Source organism: Pimephales promelas, chromosome 2 (genome assembly GCF_988280905.1).
Source record: "Pimephales promelas chromosome 2, fPimPro1.hap1.1, whole genome shotgun sequence".
NCBI classification, from domain to species: Eukaryota; Metazoa; Chordata; class Actinopteri; order Cypriniformes; family Leuciscidae; genus Pimephales; species Pimephales promelas.
In genome coordinates this window covers 10,505,743-10,526,676 of record NC_142770.1, presented here as the reverse complement: position 1 = coordinate 10,526,676, position 20,934 = coordinate 10,505,743, and the positions used below count along the sequence as shown (strand labels likewise).

The 20,934-nt window shown below is 38.6% G+C and overlaps 1 protein-coding gene across 6 annotated transcripts in view; it reads right to left on the bottom strand.

Annotated features, from left to right (window-relative positions):
• The window catches only part of nfia (nuclear factor I/A), a 166,106-nt gene extending 145,561 nt beyond the window's left edge, over positions 1-20,545 (bottom strand). For 2 of the 6 annotated variants that reach the window (XM_089134802.1, XM_039682230.2), the window contains exons 1-4: positions 20,281-20,372; positions 19,977-20,133; positions 15,759-15,888; positions 14,718-15,334 (exon numbers count right to left, since the gene is read on the bottom strand). In XM_089134802.1, coding sequence (XP_088990928.1) covers positions 14,718-14,813 — 96 coding nt within the window. In that variant the 5' untranslated portion in view covers positions 14,814-15,334; positions 15,759-15,888; positions 19,977-20,133; positions 20,281-20,372. Of the gene's footprint in view, positions 1-14,717; positions 15,335-15,758; positions 15,889-19,972; positions 20,134-20,280; positions 20,373-20,528 lie in introns of those variants that run through there. The other 4 variants (XM_089134783.1, XM_089134780.1, XM_039682227.2 and 1 more) reach the window with 4 other exon arrangements.
• Positions 20,546-20,934: the final 389 nt, after the last annotated feature.

Genomic DNA, 20,934 nt, shown 5'->3' with positions numbered 1-20,934 from the left:
AGTTTAGTTTTATTAGCTACAGTCCTGTAAAGATACTAAACAGTGACTGGCTCCTCTCCTTTCTCTCTCAGTCCTGCACGTGTACTTGCCCCACCGCATGCTCCAGTACACCATTGCCCCGCTCAATGCAAGCCTGTAGAACTCATAAACATCCTCTCTCTGAAGAGATCTTCCAGACATACTTTCTCCAGGTGCAGCTCAAACAACATCCAACTAATCAGCACTGAAGTATTGCTACCAACCCATCCTGTGCAGACAGACCTGCTCAAAACGTACAATTCTGTCATCATTTACTCACCCTCATGTTGGTCCAAACCAACAGTCAAAAGGTGAAGAACACCCTGGCCAATCTTAAATATAATGAAAATGAACACGAAATAGACCTTTAGAAGCTCCTAAATAGCCATAAAATTGGTCCATACAACTTGTGTCCTTACAACTTTGCATACAAATTTCACAAGTAGATGAGGAATCTATTTCACTGTAGATGAGTAGATTTGTCCACTTTCAATCACTTGTGTCCTGATTTCTTCAAGGTCTATGGGTGGGTAGATGTATGAGCATTTTCAGATATTTCAATCTAATGAATGAAATAAGCTTGTGCAATTTACAGATGAACGTGACTGAAGGCTAAAAAAAATTACAAAGAGCAGCAGCTTTGGTTTCTACTCTGATAGAAGCAAAACCACACGAAACATTGTGTTAGAAATCAGGAATGGTGAGAACATTGTGACTGGTATATTTTACATCTTCAAAACAAACTAAGGTATTCAGCTGACTAAGTTTAAATCCTGTCTCACTAGTGCACTTCCAGTCAGTCTTTTTTGGCTGTTCGAACCTATTTGACCGCATGAGCGTTTACACTACGAAAGTAATCTGGTCGAATGCTTTTTGATGCATTTTCAACTACATGTAAAAGAAGATTAAAACGTTTTAGACCCCTTTAACAGCTGTATTTAACATTGTCCACTTATGATCGGATTGCGAAAACCCCTTCTTAATATCAAGTGTAAATAGGGCCATATACTACAGTCAAAAAGTATCTTATGCCTGGTTCAGATTACATGATTTTATCCCGATTTTGGCAAGATCCGTTTGACGCAGGGTGTCGTGGGGATTCGTAAACGACAACTAGCGTGGGGACGCAAGATTCGATCGTATCATCTCGTATAGTGCCATAGTGGGCGACAACCTACGTCGCGTCTGCGATGCTTCACAACATCACGACAAAAAGACTAGCATGTTTAATTTTTTTAACGGTCATCCACGACGGGTTCCGTCACATGTATGAGGTTGACCAATGGGATCAAAGAAGCTTTTCCATTCACACATTCAAAAATGGCGAAACGATAGAGAGACGATGGTGCTAACGTTAAAACTAAAAGTAAAAATATATAAAAAAACAACATTTTACCTCAAGTTCTCTTTGGAGGATTGACAGCCCATACTGTCCTCTTCGAGCAATCCAGGAACGTGTCCATTGTCGGGTTTTCTTTCTTTTTTTACTTTTTTCTGATCACAGGGCAGCCAATACAACACTCACTGCTTCATCCATTGTTTGTTTACGTTCGTTTCGGGAAGTCACTGACTTGACGTGAACTTTTTTGCTCACCAGCCACTGTGGCTAGTGGTTTTCCAAAGTTACTAGCCACTCTGCATTTTCACTGGCCACAATTTGGACACTGATACCATAGGGGAATAACTACTACCATATAGATTTTTGACGCACAGACCCATTATACCGTTTTATATAGCCAATATACTTTGTGTACGCACTTTGGGTGAGTTTGAGTAAAATTGTGCTCAATACACGCAATCTCTCGCCAGAATTCAAGCCCTTTACCACCAACAATATTCATCTGGAGCAAATAAAATGAGTGAGTTGGTTGTAAACTTTTGTATCTATTCTGCGGAAGAGTTTCAGATATTTCATTATCAATATTTATCAAAAAAATCAATATTACTGCCAACACTAGATTGCACTTAGTTTATTATTTCAGATGCCTTTTTAAAAGACTACAATTGAAAAATGTATATTATATAAAATTCAACCCACCAAAGTGGCTATTAGGAGTGACTGCTTACCCACCAATGCTAAAATCCACCTGCATTTGGCAGGTTGGCGAGTGTTAATGTCAAGCCCTGGATACGACCTATAATAGGTTTCTACCTATCCTATTTTTACAATGTTTACTCTTAAATTGTTCAATAATATGTGTCCATGTACCTTGAACATGGGGACAGGGAGAGGAACAAGAGGAGGACAGGTGTGTCAGTGCACCGGTGCCTTTTGAACGAGGGCACTGGGTGAACAGCTTGCTCTCAGCAGGGGTCCTACAGAAGGAGCAGGTGAAAAGCTATCCCCCTGCACCTCTTTTACAGTGTCTACCTGACACCGCACTGAGCGAGGGGTGAGGAGAAGAGGAAATCAGCCGATGGAGTCGTGAGCAAAGACGCCATCTGGCAAAGGTTTCGGTGGCAAAACTCTGCAAGTTGGGAGAGAAGCCATGGCATGGAAAGGTCAGGTGATAATGATGTCACTATCTTAAAGGAGAAGGGGCTTAAATATACATATGCATAAGAGATTCACTTAAGAAAAGAAAAAAGGACAGTTGGACTTCAGAAGTTTTAGGAAATTATTGTTCTCATTTGTATAGCGGGCAAAGTTCATTTATGTGCCAGTAGGGGGTACCACATGCCACAGCATGAAACATTCATATTTATAGACAAGGCCCAGACCAACCTGACCCACAAATTAGCTCTGGCCAGAGTGAGCAAGCGCTCAACTAGAGATCTCCAGCTGGACTGGACGCAAGTCCAGACTGATGTATACAAGCTTCACTGGCTCTCACGTTTCATTGGTCTATTATTTAACAAACCCTTTCTTTCTTCACAAATGTTATCCTTATTAGCTCAATTCACAGTAATGCAGAGTTTGGATCTTGCTTGAAAATGTCTGATCTGGACAGAGAGGCCAGTTTGCATCCCACCCCCCACTCTCTGCTGGGACACCTAATCTGGTTCATTAATGCTCCCAGTCGACCATCAGGGCTGGTCTCCCACAGATAGCTCAGATTTCAGCCGTCAATGGCGCACCTGTGCCATCACCTGCTCCACACACATTTAGTACCGTTTTAAAACCAGTATGTACAGAAATTATTACTTAAAGTGGGGTATTTTTCAACTCCTGTTGTCCCTGTTGGATAAAAAGGAATTGACATTCCGCAACAAGGTGAATAGCGCACAGCTGAAATTGCTAAGTCCTGAAAAATTCAGCAATTATTTACAGTCTCCAAGCATACTCACATTGAGCAAGAGCCATGGGCGGTGCTGCCGAAAAAGCGGGAACATTTGTTCCGGGACCTGGTTTGAGGGGAAATGAATTGCGATTTCGACTGATCACACCGGTAGGCCCGTGATGAAGGTTTTTTACTAGGCCCTGTCTATCAGTAAAATATTCCAAGTCAATGGGTAAGAGAGCAAAAGAAGAGGATCTTTGTCAGGGGAAGCACATTTAGACACGGGAAGATGGAAACAATTAGAGTTAAATGGGACCTGAGTGTGCCAGCGGATGGCTTGGATTTGCAGTAAAGAGGATTCCGGCTGGGCTCATTGATTGCAAGAGGATGTCTCCACTTAACAAGGCAACGCCCTCACCTTCTCCAGACCACACCGCAGCATTAAAACTCTGGGCTAGTGGGTCACCCAAAAGCCGGATCATTGACCGGTCTACACTGCCGCTTTACCCATGCCACTTTAAACATGGTTAAATCTTTTTTTGAGGAGGAGGATGATCCATTAGATTTAACAAATGTTTACACTACAAACAACTGGCCCAGCATCAAAACCTTGTTTGTAAGCGTGCCAGAGATAGTGTCTTTTTGAGACTGGCATAGCCCAATGTGGCCTTGCTCATATGGACAGATGGGAATCTTCATTTGCTCTTTGCTATAAAAACAAAAACTCAACTGCATTATGCCCATATAGACTTGGCAAGCTCAAACTCTGAGTGAATGTGTGCGAAACTATACCTCAAAAGGTTCAACCAGGTCCAGTCCAAATGCTGTACTTATGAGTGCCATAACTTCAGCATATTCCAGCTCTCAACCCTGTGCCCTCCAGCGTGGCCCTTGCCAGACAGCAAGAGGACAGTCGATCCCCTAGCTGGCTTGTCCCTGCAAGCATCCCTCGGCTGCAAAGGGAGCAACAGAGTTCCTGGATGCATCAGGGCTACAGATGTGCTGCCAGCTTTGCCAGGGGTCACCTTGGAGAGGCCCGTGGCAGCTTGTCCCCTAGCTCCAGCTGGCTCTCACTTTAATCTGCCCAAGGGGCGGGGGGTGGGGGGGGTTGATCCAGGCAAGGAATACAGCATCTCATACAGGATAACCCATGTGGATATAGCGTTAACCAATATTTGGTTTAACACACACAAACAAAAAACTTTAATGCAAATGGTGTAAACCTAAATGAGACACTTGCAGGGATGTTGGCCTCCAGAGATGCCCCCACCAGCTGTTAAGCCTCTCCAGAGTCATGGGGTCAGCAGCACCCCCTGTTGGAAGCATGTGTAACACGGCGACAGGCTCAGGGGGGTCATGAGGTGCCCTGCACCGGGCAGGCATAAGTAATGGGGCCTCCCTGCTAGGAAGGCACAGCTCTGAATCAATTTAATTAGATGGGCAGGAGAGGGGTGAATGGGACAGGACACACTAAGTTTCAGTTTTTTAACATGCAGGCAGCTAATAACATATGTCCACGATTTGAAACCAATAAACAAAGAGCATGTGCATTTCATTGAGATTTACACAATTAAAGTCTGTTGTTAAGAACAACAGAAAAGTGAAGGCTAAAAATCCCTTGACTGCGGTAAAATCACTAATACACCCTCAAGTGCTTTATTTCTTTAAAAAAAAAAAAAACCATAAACATCATGGTAATGGTATATATGATGATAGTTATTTTTGCCGGAAATTAATTCTCAATTTTTTTTATATACAGAAAATACAGCATCACCTGTGTAAATACCAGGTGGATGGTGGTTGAACAGGTAGACTATGTCCAAGAGACATATCTCTGACCTTATGAAAGTAGGCCAATTCTCTCATTATCTGGCAACCATCAATGTTTTCCAGAGGTGATTGCAGTGGTGGTCTTATATTTAATCTCCTGATTTTAGAGACATCTGTCCATACCGCCACTCTCTCACATGCACTCTGTCCTCTGCATGTCCTGCCTCCATCAGCATCGTCACCCAACAAAAACACTCATCTCTGATCATTCACTGAACCGTAATCTCGCCTAATCTAACTTGATATTTTTAATGAATTAAGTGGCAATCTAGATTTTATTTTCAGTAACCATCCACTCATCTGATTGATTGTAAAGGTCATAATTAAACTAGGACACACAGGGACATAAAAAAGAAACATTATTATAATAAACAATAATAATTACAGTTTCAGGCTGAATTGGGTTAGCATTAACACAATGACACGAGCACGGCATGTTAGGTGCAACAACAGTGTATACTACAAATACAGTTCATATTTCAAGGTTTTGGTCGTCTAAGGCCAAACACGGGGAAAATACCCTCACATGTTTTTGCCAAAGCTTAAGTGGGAACATACAGAACTGGGCCTTCACAAGCAGAGAACCAATTCTGTACAGAGAATCAGATAATTATGTGAACACATAGATGAACACTTGAGCAACATTTAAAAATCAGTTGGATATCACAGCATTGGATAATATATGAATGAGATGATATATAATTATATCATTATTATTATCATTATTATTTTAGATTCATGTTATGTTTATATTATATGAATGCCATTTCATTAGATAAAATAGCAAGCAAAGAGGTATATTTAAAATAAAATTAATAAATGGACAAAATACAAATGTTCAGACAATTGAAGCTAATTAATTCATTCCACAATCTAACTCAATGTCATTCTAATAATAAATATATAAAATATTCTGGGGGTTAATTTCAGGCAAAAACATTTCAAAAAAGAAATTTGAAGGTTTTAAATAAAAATATTATGTAATAAATAATAAATTCCAGACTTTATTTATTGTGACAGTTTACGGTTGTCAAATATTAGAGAAACATGTCCATAGTTTCTCCTTCTCCACTAAAAATCACATTGAAATAAAAGAAAAAATGGCTCGGAAAAGTTAGATCTGAGAAAATGCACTTGCATATCTTTGCAAATGCCACTTGAAACGACCAAATGCAAAGAAATCAATTAATTTTTAAGTGTGGCTTAAGTGTCCAAATATCTTTTGGTGCCACTCTTTATTTCAGCATGATTGCTAACATGATAAATGGCGATGGCAGGTACTTGATGACTTATTTTAGTCAATTTCAAAACATTTTAGTCAAGCAACCATCACGCACTGTGACTTCTACAACGGAAGGTGTGGTTCAGTGGCTACAAACTACGGTCATAAATCAAATAATTGAATGTTTGGAGATCACATAGTCAGATATTTTGGAGCAGGTGAGTGTGGTGGTGTTGTTAGAGACTAGAAGGGATAATAGCTCTGGCCGTGATCCAGAGATACCAGTGAAGCCCTGCACCCACAAATACTACCCATGTTCCCCCTTCAATTGGCGACTTACACCTTTTTTTGGCAGCAAAACGGTGGGTGGCTGGAGACCAAGATGAAGGCTATGGAGAGAAAAAAAAAAAAGAAAAAAAAAAAACAGTTCTCACCCCCCAACACACACACACACACACACACACACACACACACACACACAAATACAGACGCAAAAATTACCCCTCCAAATACCAGATGGTGTTTTTGGAATCTGTTTCCTTGTTTTTTTTTTTTTCATGACAAAAAAAAAGAAAGAAAAAAAGACAACTCCCAAAGACCACGCATTCTGCATACTTGGGTACGGAGCCATACAACTGCCGCTGCGTTCATGGAAAGACGAGTATCAAGTGAGACATGACAGCAAAAACTTTATAAACAAACTGATGATTGTGGCTTGGAGAACAAGAAAAGACAAGTAGAAAAAAAAGTGTGCCAAACTGCAAAGATGAGATACTTTGGTTCAGGCCATAATTGGCAAATAAATGGCTGAGTGCCATGGCATAGTCTATACCTGGTTTAGAAACTGCTCAGAGACATCCCCAAGAGCTGATATCAACCATTAGAACACATCATGGCTGTTTTAAGCATATGAAAAAGAACTGAAAAGTAGATCGGCACTGGAAAAGTCACTGGATTTAGTTACATCACGCATAATTGGGTATAAATGACATAAAACCAAACAGTTGTCGATCTTTCTAATGGATTAAAGCCAAAAGAGGGATCTTGATAATACACTCACACAAAAAAATAATGGTTTCAAAAAGGAGTTTTTCACAGCAATGCCACTGAACCATTTTTGATTCCCCAAGAAGTTCTCAGCGAACAGTTCTTAAAAGAACAATTGTATCTATTTTTTTTTACTATAAACAACTTTTTGTGCAATGGAAAGGTCATACGATGTTAAAGGTTCTTCACAGATGCCAATAAAAAGTCTTTACAGTATTCTTAGAAGTGTACCCAAACTCTTTAAAAGAAGCATCTTCACTCTTATTGTCCCAAACAAGGCAAGAAAAAGGCACCAGACTGGCCCAAAGACCCAGCTGTCTTGGCCAGTAGCCATAGATCTCCAGGGAGAGAAAAAGAGAGGGGCAGATAGAGAGCGAGAGAGTGCAAGAAAAGCGAGGGACTTGGGCGAAAGAGCGACAGAGAAGGGGAGGGGGCTGCCCTGCCGAGAGTGGCGTTCCACACAGAGCCATGCCAGGAATAGAAAAGGGTCCTTTTTCTCACATAGCGACCCCCTAACCCCCACTAGACAGCAGGGATTTCACACGCATCTCTTCCACACAATTGATCCTTTCATTCCACAGCATAGACACACAGGCTTAGATCGAAAAGAGGGGGAGTTAGGGAAGGTATAAGGGAGACAACAGGACGAACCGACTCACAAACAGCTTTGATAGCATCAGGTCAGATATATACGAACACAGACACTTTGTGTATGGAGAGGACTGTTTTATGGCAGTTGGGCCAAATCGTCCTTAACACTCGTTCTACATGCTTAGAAAAGGCCATGTGGCAAGGGTATCATATAAGTGTCATATAGCAGTGACAACCTGGCCACTGGGAGCAGCCATCAACCTGTCTGCGTCACTACAATGGAGAAATGTGGCACATTTAAAATGCATAATGTGTATAATAGGATTCAGTGCAAAAAGCTTAAACATTTATTCTAATTATACAAATTATATATATATATATATATATATATATATATATATATATATATATATATATATATATGAGATTAACTATATTTATGATAGCATTTATATATACTGTATATATATACTGTGTATATGTATATCAACATGACATCATGACTTTTGCGTAAACATACACACCACTTTCGAGTCAAGTGGCGTGTTATCTCTACGCATTTTTAACTATCCGCGTGTATCCACGTGAATGCGTGTATGTCTACGCCATTAACGTCCGCGTCATTCCGCGTGTCTGTACACGCAGTCAAATGTACGAGCAAAATGAAGCAAAATGTACATCTACATCTGGGGAGCTATCTTTTTTTTCCTAGGATGGTAAGGGAACAGTCATAAATGCCATTAACCCCAGTGACGGTTAAGTTTAGGGATGGGGTTGAGGTAAGTCATATTTATATATACAGTAATAACGTTAAGTCAACGGAGTTCATAAACACGCTGAAAAGCGATTATGCGCGTTGATAGCACGCCAAAAATGGAAATACGAATTGGCGTGTAATGCACACGCTACTTCATGAGATCAGTTTGTGTATATATATATATATATATATATATATATATATATTGAACCGTTTGTATTGAACCGTTTGGTACGAGGCTTTCGGTTCGTTTTTTTGGTACGCATTTTTAAACCGAGCGGTTCGTTGGACAATTTTTTCCTGCCGACCAAAATTTCGTTATTTCAAATGTAGGTGCGCGTGGAAAGCGCGCTCATAATGTAAGAGACGCTGGCGTGACCACAATATTACCCAACATCAAACGGCAAATGTAATGTAAGTGGAACGAAACTGAGCTACTCGTTATTGTGCGGTTGACGGACCATTTATCATTGTGGACCAATGCAGCGCGAGCCGATCTGAATCAAGCAGCACTGTTACTACACAGCCAAATCCAGTAAAGAAAAAATTGGAATTCACCACTGAAGTAATAACATCACTGCGAGATCTAGTGAGAAACATTCACATTTCTCCGTTATTAACGGATCAACGCTGACGTGGAAACCAGGAACAAACATTGTGCCATGAATGAACGAACTATTAAGTGTCCACAGACAGCAACATTCACCATGGATTTACTGTATTACACTACTAACTGTAAGTTTGGCAGGAATAGTAGGCTATAATGCTTTCAAGTAACATTAGGTCGGTTTTATTTTGATATCATGAAAACAATTGCCCTCAAATGTTAATCTGAACTTAAGTAAACCTTTGTTTATAACTACTACAATATTACTACTACTACTACTACTGTCCAAGGAGCTGTTTAGTTTTATATGCTCCAAAGAAATATCAAGTATAGCTCCATCATTGCTAAAAGTAAAAAAAGATCATACTTCATAATGTTAGTTTTAATAAAAATACAATTAAAAAAATTAAATCAAGGAAAACTATCTGGCATTTCTTTCTTTTTGCTTATCGAAAACGTACCGAACCGTGACACAAGTGTATCATATCGAACTGTGAATTTTGTGAGCCGTTACACACCCATAATACTGTATATATATATACACTATATATAAATATATATAATCTTCTCTTAAAATAGTCATTAATGTAATTTCTTTAAAAACTTTTGTGAGGAAGTATGTTGGTCTCAAAAGGAACAACAGTAGAATCCAACATGAAGCACCTATTTTTGAAAAACATTGCAAAACGGTCCAGCATATTTGATAAGACACAAAGGTTTCTCAGTTAATATCTTGAACCGACTCCAAAATTCAGCTTCCTTTACTTCCTCTGTTGTTTTCGTTTTCTTTTTTTTTTCTTTTTTGAACCACGGACCCACATCCAAATCTGATCCACGTTTCTTCGCATCTCTTGATGGAAAGCCAACAAAACAATCGTGTGCCAAGTGTGAGCTTGAGAGAATGCTAAAATTCACCTGTCAATATTCTCAGAGCCCATCAATTAATTTATTCCAAAACGCATTTCACAGCTTCTGGCAGTTTTAATATGGGGGGTGGGGGGGGGGGGGGGGTATATATATGCATAAATGAAAACAAAGTAACAAAATGAGCTCTTGGAACTGGTAATGAAACACTAGGCTCATGAAGCAGACATACATCACATTACAAAAGAGGCAAAGACACCCTCAGGCACATTTTCTACAGAAGACATTAAACATATGAACGGATATTAGAGACTTTGCTTAAGTCAAGCAGAAAGTCTCCAAAGTTAAAAAACGACTCCGAAATCAGAATTCTTTATAATGCAAGTCTGCCTACTGAGTAAGTAAAAATATATATTGTAGAGTGTTTTGGTTTCTCTCTCTCTCTCATATATATATATATATATATGTACACACACACACACACACATATATATGAGTGTTTGTGAGCATGTGCGCACATATTAAATGAAAAGACAAACATTTGCTAGGGCTAAATTGCTTTTTTTAAAGGTGCTGCTCTGTCACCCATTGACAAATTAATTCCGACTCCATCAGGTGGGCGGTGAGGCATTCAGGGCTGGTAACGTGAAGCACATTAACAGATTGAGAGTCACTGAATGCTCAGTGTGTGCCCTGAGCACCAGCCCCGCTCTGGAGGTCTGAGCGAGTGGGATAGAGAAGCTGCTCCCTCGCTTCAGGGCTCGGCCTGGAAGTCCCAGAGCAGAGACACTGAGAGAGCATGCGGTGCTCAGGAAGTTCAAGCAGACAATTTTAATCCTCCAATTTCCTCTACTCTAATCATTTCTCCGTAGTCCACGGTGGAGGCCAAATTAGAAACATCTTCCACTCCGACATAACGCTCACTACCCGGACAACAGGCGGCAAAAATGGGATGTTGTGTAAAACAAAGTGCCACAATAGATTTGTGTCAGGATTGTCATGTGGTCTTAGCGCTTTAAAACATCGTTACATTCCAAAGTGTGTGTAATAAAATAAAACTGCTTTACTAAATAACCTAAAAGTACGCCTACTTTTTTATTGAACTACTCTGAAATCCAATCCAGCTGTGAGTTGTTCTAACAATCTAGGTTGCTTATTTCACTGGTGGATTATTATTCAGCATTATAAGACAGAAAAACATTTCCAATACTTTAAAATACACAAATAAATGACAAAAATATGCTTGAAGGAATTGATTTATCAGTATTTCATTTGAATTTTTTTTTAAAATATAAATGGCAAAAAGACACAATTATTAATCATCGAGAGTCCTATAAAAAGATATAATAATCTAAATCCAATATAAGAAATAATCGCAAATTCATGAATAATTTATTTTCCATTATATCCACTCAAGGTCGCCTTAAGACCATAATTAATAAGTTTTACATATGCTGGATGCAATTATATCGCATTATAATTATAAGGTCCTATTCAAAAGCTTCTTCAATATATTGCAATAACCCAGAATATTTAAACGGCACGTGTGAAGAGAATTAACACGGAGGGTTTATGAAACCTGACAGTGTTTTTGTCTCTCTTTTAACCTAATTTGATCTGTGACGTTAGCGCTGCTGGCAGCATTTTCCAGTGGACCCTTATAGCAGCGATCATATAATGATTTTATGCCCTCGCCCTGTTCCCTCCGACTCTCACCCTCAAATTTTGTCCCTCTCGGAGGTGTCTGCTCACTGACAAGCAGATTAGAGAAGTGCCAATTGTACAGAGGCTAAAATCCCATTAGCCCCTTAGGTGGTAAGGGATCCCATCACAGCAGCATTAGTGCATTGGCGAGTGGACATCACACCCGATCTGGTCCGCTTCTCTGCCCCAAAAGCTCAAGCACCGCAGGAGAACAAGCGGTGTTAATTGCAGCGGGTATTTTAAAATAATGTCTACATGCATTAAAGAAGCTTTTTAAAGGATATGGATGATTACAATTTTATTTTAAGTGAGGATGTCGGTGTTGCTCGCTCTTCAATTATCAAAAGTAATTGCCACATGTAAAACTAAACATGTTCTGAAAATCCAACTGTGACATTGAATTTATAGATGCACAAATGAATAGCCATATGAAATTTACTAAAAGTGTACATTTAATATAAATGTAAACAGAGAGCAGCATATTGGTTGTCTGGATATTTCAGGCATTACTGGTCAAGTAAAAGCAGAAAAGGGCAAAGAAAAGGATGGCTGAGGAAGTCACATTTTGATCCAATCATTAAACTACAATTCACTTAAAAATACCTTACAGAAAAATGTTATTTTTACTTTCAATGTTTGTATCTCTTCTTTTATCCCCCTACAAATACATAAAACAACCATGTGAATAATGAAAAATTAATTACTAAACTAAGAATTTATTTCACCAAATCAAAATGTTGAATGCTAATTTTAAGAGTGATATCAGAAGAGGATTTTTATTTAAAGAAAAATAACAAGGTTAGCAACATATATTTTAATAATATTAAATCCTATTTTATATAAATATTTTTAAAAATTGTGTGTGTGTGTGTGTGTACAAATATTACATTAAAAATCAGCATTACTAATTACTGGAAATACAATATGGCAGAGAAACGCATACAAAATATTGTGGTCTAAACTTGGCTACATGTTGCATTAGGAAAACATTAGTGCTTTAACTAATGATTATTTGAATATCTAAAGTATATTTCAAATTCTCACAATATTTTTGCAAAAACATTTATCAAATGTGAATTTAGAATTTGTGGAATTCGATTTGAAACTATATCAAGTCACAGAAAAAAAACACTAATATTTTAATATTCTTAAAACAATTCAGGTTTTAAAAACCCTAACGTGCACTATATTGAGATTTGCAAAGCAACAAATGAATTTAAAAATGTTAATTTTACATTAAATTGCGAAACATATTAAGACCACCACAACAGAATTGAGTAATGTCACGTATCTCTGTTCTCCGTTATCTTTGCAAGCCAAATTAATAAGATATTAAAAGAAGTGCAATTTTTGATCAATGGAGAAAAAAAAAATGCATACAAACTCATCAGCATCAATTTTTAAAAAAAAATCTGAACTTCAGTAAATCTAACAAATTAAGGACAAAAAAAGTCCCTAAGCAGTTGTGCATCGCGGAGACTGATTCATGCACATTACCACCTTCCTCAACTTCAGCAAAAACTGCACCGATCCCATTAATATAACATTTCTCTTTCTCTAATCTGGGCGCTCAAGTAGTTTCCCATAAAGGCGGTAAAAGAAACATGTACTCCAGTTTCTCTCTCACCAACTTTCCTCAGCAGTGTCATACAGAGAGACAAGCTTGTGTGACCCGCGTGAGGGGGAAAGTGGAAGGAGGGGGAGACACAGTTTGAGATCTGAAGTTTATGCTCCCAAACTGGCAAATAATACACTTATTGTTCCCGTGCAACACAACTACCTAGTGTTTAAGTTGGCAAAGTTTGTCTGCAACAAAAAAACAAGTACTTTCGGACACCATGAAGGTTTGTTCACAAAACAGCAATTATAATAACGAAGGCAATAATGCTGTTTAAGTTCAAGTAGGGCTAATGAATCAATGCCTAATGAACCCTGGACACTCTGAAAAAGCCTTTCATGTACCCGACGCGGCTCATTTGTATAACTGCCGGCCACAATAGACTATTGTGAATCCCTACCCCTCCTCATCTTGCTGCGATCTACAAACCAGACTTTTTTTTTCCTCTCCCACTTTCACCTCTCTTCATTTCTGGTGGAGCGACAGTTATGTCAAAGGTTGTCTGGCCTCAATGACCACAACAAGCAAGTTAATCTGCCCCGGCACAGAGTCCGTCTTGTCCCAGAACACTTTGGAGGTTTTTTTTCCCTCTCCCCTCTTCATGCTTTAATTGCAGCGACGGAGTGTCATAGCCGAGGAGAGGAGCACCGACTGAGCACTGAGCGACCGACCGCGTGCACCACAAAACCTCAGTGTAAACAAGGGATTAAAAGAATCGATGCAAGACCTGTCCTGTTTCTCCTTCTTTGGACTCCTGCGCAAAACTTTTCTGTCAAGTGAAAGCGGAACATGCTGAGGAAGAAAAAAAAAAAAAACACGAGACGTCTCGTTTGCGGATACGGACTGACAGCAGAAAAGTAATGAATGAATGAGAAATGTCACAAAAGTGACAAAAGAGCTTTTGTTTTCGACGAGGATATAATTTTCTGTACTCAAGTAAATTAAAGTCAATTGTTATCCGACAGCTTTAACAAAGTGGACAATAAAAGAGGAGTACATTAAAGAGCACACAAAGAAGACAAATGTGACACAGAGGAGCTATTGTATGGAGCAAAACTACAATAAAAAAAAAATGAATTGCCACCAACAGGACAAAAAAGGAAGAGAGGTGTTTCAAAAACCAAAGTGTGTTCTGTGTGCATAAAAACGAAGGAGGGAAGTTTTTCTTAAAAAAAAAAAAAAAAAAAAGGTAAAAGAAGAAGAAGAAAAAAAAAAAGGTTTGGTCGCTGCCAACTTACCATCCACCAAGTCCTGGCCGAGATGTCGTAGCAGAGCTGCCATTTGATGGAGCCTTCCGAGGTTTTAGCTGCCATTACGCTGTCAGCAAGCTTCATCTGATGCTAGTGCACTCACCGGAGATAAGACACCTAATTGAGAAAACATTTGCACTGGCATGTTGGGCAACATGTAGCCCACTCCATACCATATGGAATCATGGGTAAAAAAAAATCCTTGACAATGAACCAATCTCACGCAGACCCCGTGGCAAGGTGAGCGGCAGTCATCTGCTCACAGAGCGAGCTGTCCTTAAAAAAATACACCACAATGATGAGCCCTTTTTTTCCACATCACTGAGTGCCTGAGGTCCTTTTTTCTCCTTAATTAGGGCTCGCGCTTCATCACCGCCACCCTCATCATCACTATCACAATTTAGTTGACTTAGGTCTGCTCAAGATCTTTTTCTCCTTCATTCACTTTTTTTTTGGAGGAGTGGAGAGATTTAATAGGACAGAGTCAGGTTGCGGGAGTTAAGGGAACGGACTGATGCGCCACAGGCTATTAGCCTGAAATTCTGCTGGACAGATGGAACTACTTAAAGACTATCATGCAATGTTTTGTTTCGGACTTCTTCCCCCTGTGCCGGAAAAAAGGGCAAATTTATTTTCGAATCGCAGAAGAGATAATCAGCGCTTATCGACAGTTCTGCTTTTACAATCTTCAAATTGTTTTACTTTAAATTATTAACAAAGTTATGGCACCGACCATCCTGATATAATTCACGGCGACACTCGCATATGACAGTTTCTACATTATTTTCTAATTAAAGAAAGCTTTTAATTCATTTAATTCTTTTTAAAATTAACAGGTTCTCTTTGCAAATTATTTTATGTTTAAAACACAATAACACTATATCTAGTTTTTAACTTTGAAAACTTCTCTTTTCTTGAAAGCATTTTCTCAAAAGGGATATAGCGACAGAGGTTATGAGAGGTCTGGGTGCTTCAGGTTCCTAAGTAAGGGGAATACCTGAGATATGGGCAAGAGAGGGAGAGACTAACCATCAAACAGTTCTCCCATTGTGACGCTGGCTGAGGAATGTGATTTAGCCGGAGATATTGGGAAGATTGTTGGGAGAGGAGAAGTGGAGCACCACAGGTAACCCTTACTCCAGGGTCTGGGTCGGCAAACCTATAGGCAGATTAAAAAGAGTGGTCATCAACTTTTTCCAGTCTATTTTGCTTAGTTGAAAAAACAAACCTCTTGAAAATGCCTTATGTTAATTAAATGATTCCCAGCTTGAAACAAAAACAACAAATAAATACTTTTAAAATAAAATAATGTCATTAGCATCGATCAAATTCAACATGGTAAAATGAACTATTTGCAATAGTTGTTCAAAAACATTTTAAGAAATTTTAGCTTTATTATTATTAGACTATAAGTACTTCTATTTTAAGTGCTTTCAGTGTGAACTTTCTGACTCCAAATAAAATTTGTGGCTGCTGAAATCTGCCGCAGTAATGTTGGGCTCGGTGAGAAATGACGGCAGATAATCTTGCGAACAGAACGGCAGGGGTCTGGACACCAGCCCTGATTGGGAGCCGTGCCATACAGCCAGCAAGCACTGTTTACTATATACATCTCACAGGTCATCAGGGTTCACACACAGCCAAAGACTGGGCTAACATTGCGCAGGAATGCAATTACATCAAAGCTTCGGAGGGAATCATTTCAACAATGCTGTCTGTTTATTAAGTGGTACTGCTTCTGAATAGTTATGTGGATTTAAATAAAGAGAGATGCATTTAAACGAAGCACGTGCGACCACTGAATCAAATCTGTAAGTATAAATATGTATAATAAACTATTAAATAGTCACACTTAAAATTGAATTTCTCCAAATAAATAATAACTTACAGAAAATATAAAATATTGCACATGGATGTACAAGAATTTCAATAAAAAAAAAAGTCTATAAAAAAAAATAATGGAGATAAAATTAACACCTTCCCTTATGTGCGAAATTCATATCAACACAAATCGTTTACTGAAATAGAAAAACTAACACGTGAAATGTGTTATCCCACGTTCCTCTGTTGCCCAGTAGAAGGCACTCTTGTACTGATCTGACCTGCTTTGATTAAATTTTCTCTGAAGTTTCAAATATCAGACTTTCACCGACATCTCATCTCATAGAGTAATCTTGCTTTAATAAACTCTCTCCTGGTGAGGAAAATAACATACTTGAATACATAGCTTTCCATATCAAAAACTAAATAGGAAGAACAGTTTAAGTTCAATAAACAATCTATGTCAAACACTGTGGATAATTAATGACAAAATGAACCAACACAAAAAATAAGTGTTTAGATGTTCTAATAACCAATATCTGATAAACAATTTAAAATGTCCCAGTCTGAATACATGAAAAAATAGGAGACTTGTCTGTCTATTTCTACTACATTCATACAGTGGTTAGAGAGTCTATTTCAATCTACGTGAAAATCAAACCACACGTGTATGTACGGCATCTCCTTGCTAACCTTATTTTACTTCAAATGCCCCAAAACATGATTATCAACATCTGTTTTTCTTTTTATCTGGCACAACTCTGAGATGGAAAAGTACTCTGCCACCTAGCAATGCCAGTTACTTTCTATAACAGGAAACTTAGCAAATCAAAGGCAGGTCTGAATTTTACAAGGTACAGATCTACAGTATAGCGTACATGTGCTGGAAGGAATCAAGATCTGGTTTGCGGGTAACTCCGAAAAAACATCACCAGCTGTAGTAGCCGTCAGTCTGCAAACCATGAACGACATGCTCCTGAAATCAAGCTACATTGACGTTACTAACTGTTTTCAAATTGCAGATATGACAAATAAATCATTCTCTTCATGTACATTTAGCATTTCCACATGCTGGAGTACATCACATCACACTTTGTTAAGCATTACATGCCTCTTTTTTCTAACCTAAACTAAATGCTTTCTGATAGCCTTCATATTTATGTTTACTAACTTTTTGACAAATGTAAAATTAGTAACAGGCTGAAAACACTGGTTTTATTACCTGGCATAACATGCCCCCAATTTCTCCTAAAAAATAAATAAATAAAGACAAAGTATGCTGAAAAGTGTCTTTAGATTCAGAAAAAAAAACTCAGTCTCACTATGCTCTCATAGATTTCAATATGACTCGGTCTTTCTTTATGGAGACAATTGCTTCATATCAATCCTAAACAATTTTAAGGAGAAACATCTGAGAGTGAGACTATGTTGATACTTGACTGAAACTCTAACCTGAGCTATAAAATATCAACAAATGTAACATTAATGAACATTCACAGAAACAGAAGTAGCTATTGATCTTTTCTTCCAGATTAAGATGTGCATTCAAATGAAATGGATGAAATAGATGAAATAGAAAAAAACGTAGGACAGGGTCTTGTTCTATCCCGTGGTTGATGATTGGATGGAGCCAAATCTTAATGTGAACTTGCAGTTGATTGAAAGAAAGTGTTAGGGGTTTAAGCAAAAAAAAAAATGATTGGACAAGTATGTATTTTCAGGAAGACAATTTGAGTAATACAATTTTGATATGAGGTTTTAATTTGATAAAAACATTTTTAAAAAATGCCGTAAAAAAAGCCAAATTCAACAATCCTTGATCTAACAGATAAAAATGTGTCATTTATTATATTCTTGCAATGAATTAAATTATCTACTAGCACAAATAACAACGCTGTGCATGGTATAAAGTGTTCACATCCTAGGAAGTCTAATACTATAAGCAAAAAATGCCCACCAGAGCAAACTTGAGGCATTTGACCAAACCAGGAAGCACCAGTGTTTATTTCCATGCATTCTCCCTTCTGATTGTTGGCAGATGCCATTATGTTCCAGGTTATTAAACTGTAAAGCGAATTGCATGAAGCCAAATAAACAGTTCCTCGTCATCTGTGGTCGCATGTTAGCATTGATATTACTCGGCTGTTACGTCTGATACCTCAATAGTGTCTTTGAAATGTCACATGTAGGTCTGCTACAATCCAAGACAAGTATTTAAAAGATATGAGACCTTAAACTACTGTGGACAAGTGATGACAGAAATACTTCCCAATAAGGGACTAACTTGAGAGAAATAGAAGCCCAATGCCACTGTGGAAAACTTCCGCTTGAATTCGCCTGCTAGACAAACGCTAAACAAAGAAAGTAATAGGGACCTGCTGCAAATGCGCTCCACCAATTAGAAACACACCGCATGGTCGTCTGCCCAAGCGCGGTCCAAAATGTTTCAATTTGCCAGAGGAAGCTAGGGAAAACCATCCAATAATGCACCCATTGTTGGAAAAAACCTGTCTGGAATCAATGAGAATGAAATCCAGAACTATTTACTGGAGCTACAGTGCATGTGTCTGGAATAACGCGGCTGTCGATATTCACGGCGGACATTTGGTGCGAGTGTTCGGATTTAGATTCAAAAAGGTGTGGAAATAATACAATTAAATTTGACAAAAAGTAAAAATGTGAATCGAATGGGACAGCTGGTCTCAATACGCACATATCTGTGTTTATGGTGGATAAAGCCTGTGTGCATGAAAATGGAATATTGTGCGTGACGGGTGCCAGAAGCACAGAGCATGAGACTAAGGACCTGGCAGAGATAAGAAAGCCGAGTAAAGAGAAGAGGCTTGAGCTACGGCCATGAGGACCATCTGCTTCAAGCATCTACACGTGGCCAAGATGTGCTACACCAGCTTCCCTTTCATTATATTTCGCACCCAGGCAACTTTTCCTCTAAATATTGGAGTTGATGAATGCCTTTAAAGCGATGGTCATTTTGTTACCAGGTTGACAAGGAAACAAACTCCAAGACAATTAACCCCACGCAACAGATTAATGACTGGTTGGCAGATAACCTTTCTCTGGAACTGTTTCAGGAGTGTCCTTCAGCGCTATTTATACCCACAAATCTTTAAAGACATCATAATGGATCATTTGAAAGCATTCATCAATTTTGTTAGTGGAAAGTTGATGGCTGAGTCAAGAAAAACATACAACTTTTGAAGGATTTGCTATGTTGCACGAGTACAAAAACTGGGACGCTGGAAGAAAAAAAGCCCTGCAGACACTATGAATGGCGGCCAAATGCTGATAAGGTATGCCAAATGCTACAGTGCTACATCTCCCCAAAACAAGACGATGTGCCATTCTGCTATTTAAGGCAATAGGCGGTTTGTGTGGTGTAGGGCTCTTGCCCTAAAATATACCCGCCTCAGTGATGTCCATCCTGGCACATCATATTTAATCACATAGAATGGCGATGAATGGCGGCCAAAGCTGTCACTGAGATGTCCCATGTCAGCCAGCAGCATCCTCAGCACTGTTGTCTTGACCTTCACTTCCCACTGATTACCCCCTCTCTTCAGTTCTGAAAAACAACATTTATTCATAAAAATGTACTTTAATTTATATAAATATAGCCTATAAACATATAAGAATATTTTTAAATTGATATATTTTGAGATAAAATACATGTTTTTACATGACACAAAATATATTTACATATCTGACATACCAAACATATTTGAGTTGCCACATCTTTACATGTTGAAGTAGGCTACAAAAAATGGTAATGGTCCAAAAATAGCGAAGTATGACGATGGTACCCTAAAACACAATAATAATATATTATGGCAGGCAAAGTGTACCCAACATTTGGCATGTAATACTACATTTAAAATAGGATTTGAATGTGATGCAAATAAGGTTGAGCAATATAAATTGCTCAATGTTAATAAATACATCATCTAAAAATATAAATACCTCGCATATAACGTGAATTATGCTTTAATTACCTCAGTGTAGGTGACGCGTCGTAGTTGTCAGTACCAGCAACTAACTTTGGATAAAAAAATACGGTCTTAAGAACAAGATTTATCTCGCCTATCTCAGTTAATAAACAGTTAAAAGACAGGATGTACTGTACACACACAACATGAACGTACTTACCATATTTTACTGGGGTAAATAACTCGCTTGTGGTTTGTCGCGGGAAAGAAGCTGTGTCGCGCAGGCGCATAAATCACGGTCTGGGCGGTGACCCGGATGAGCGGCCATTATGGAGGCACTCGGATGTAAACAACAGCATGGACTGTTAATGTACTACTGAACACATTGTTACACTAAAAAAAACACAGAAAAAAATAAATCCGTGGTAGGTGCGAAATCA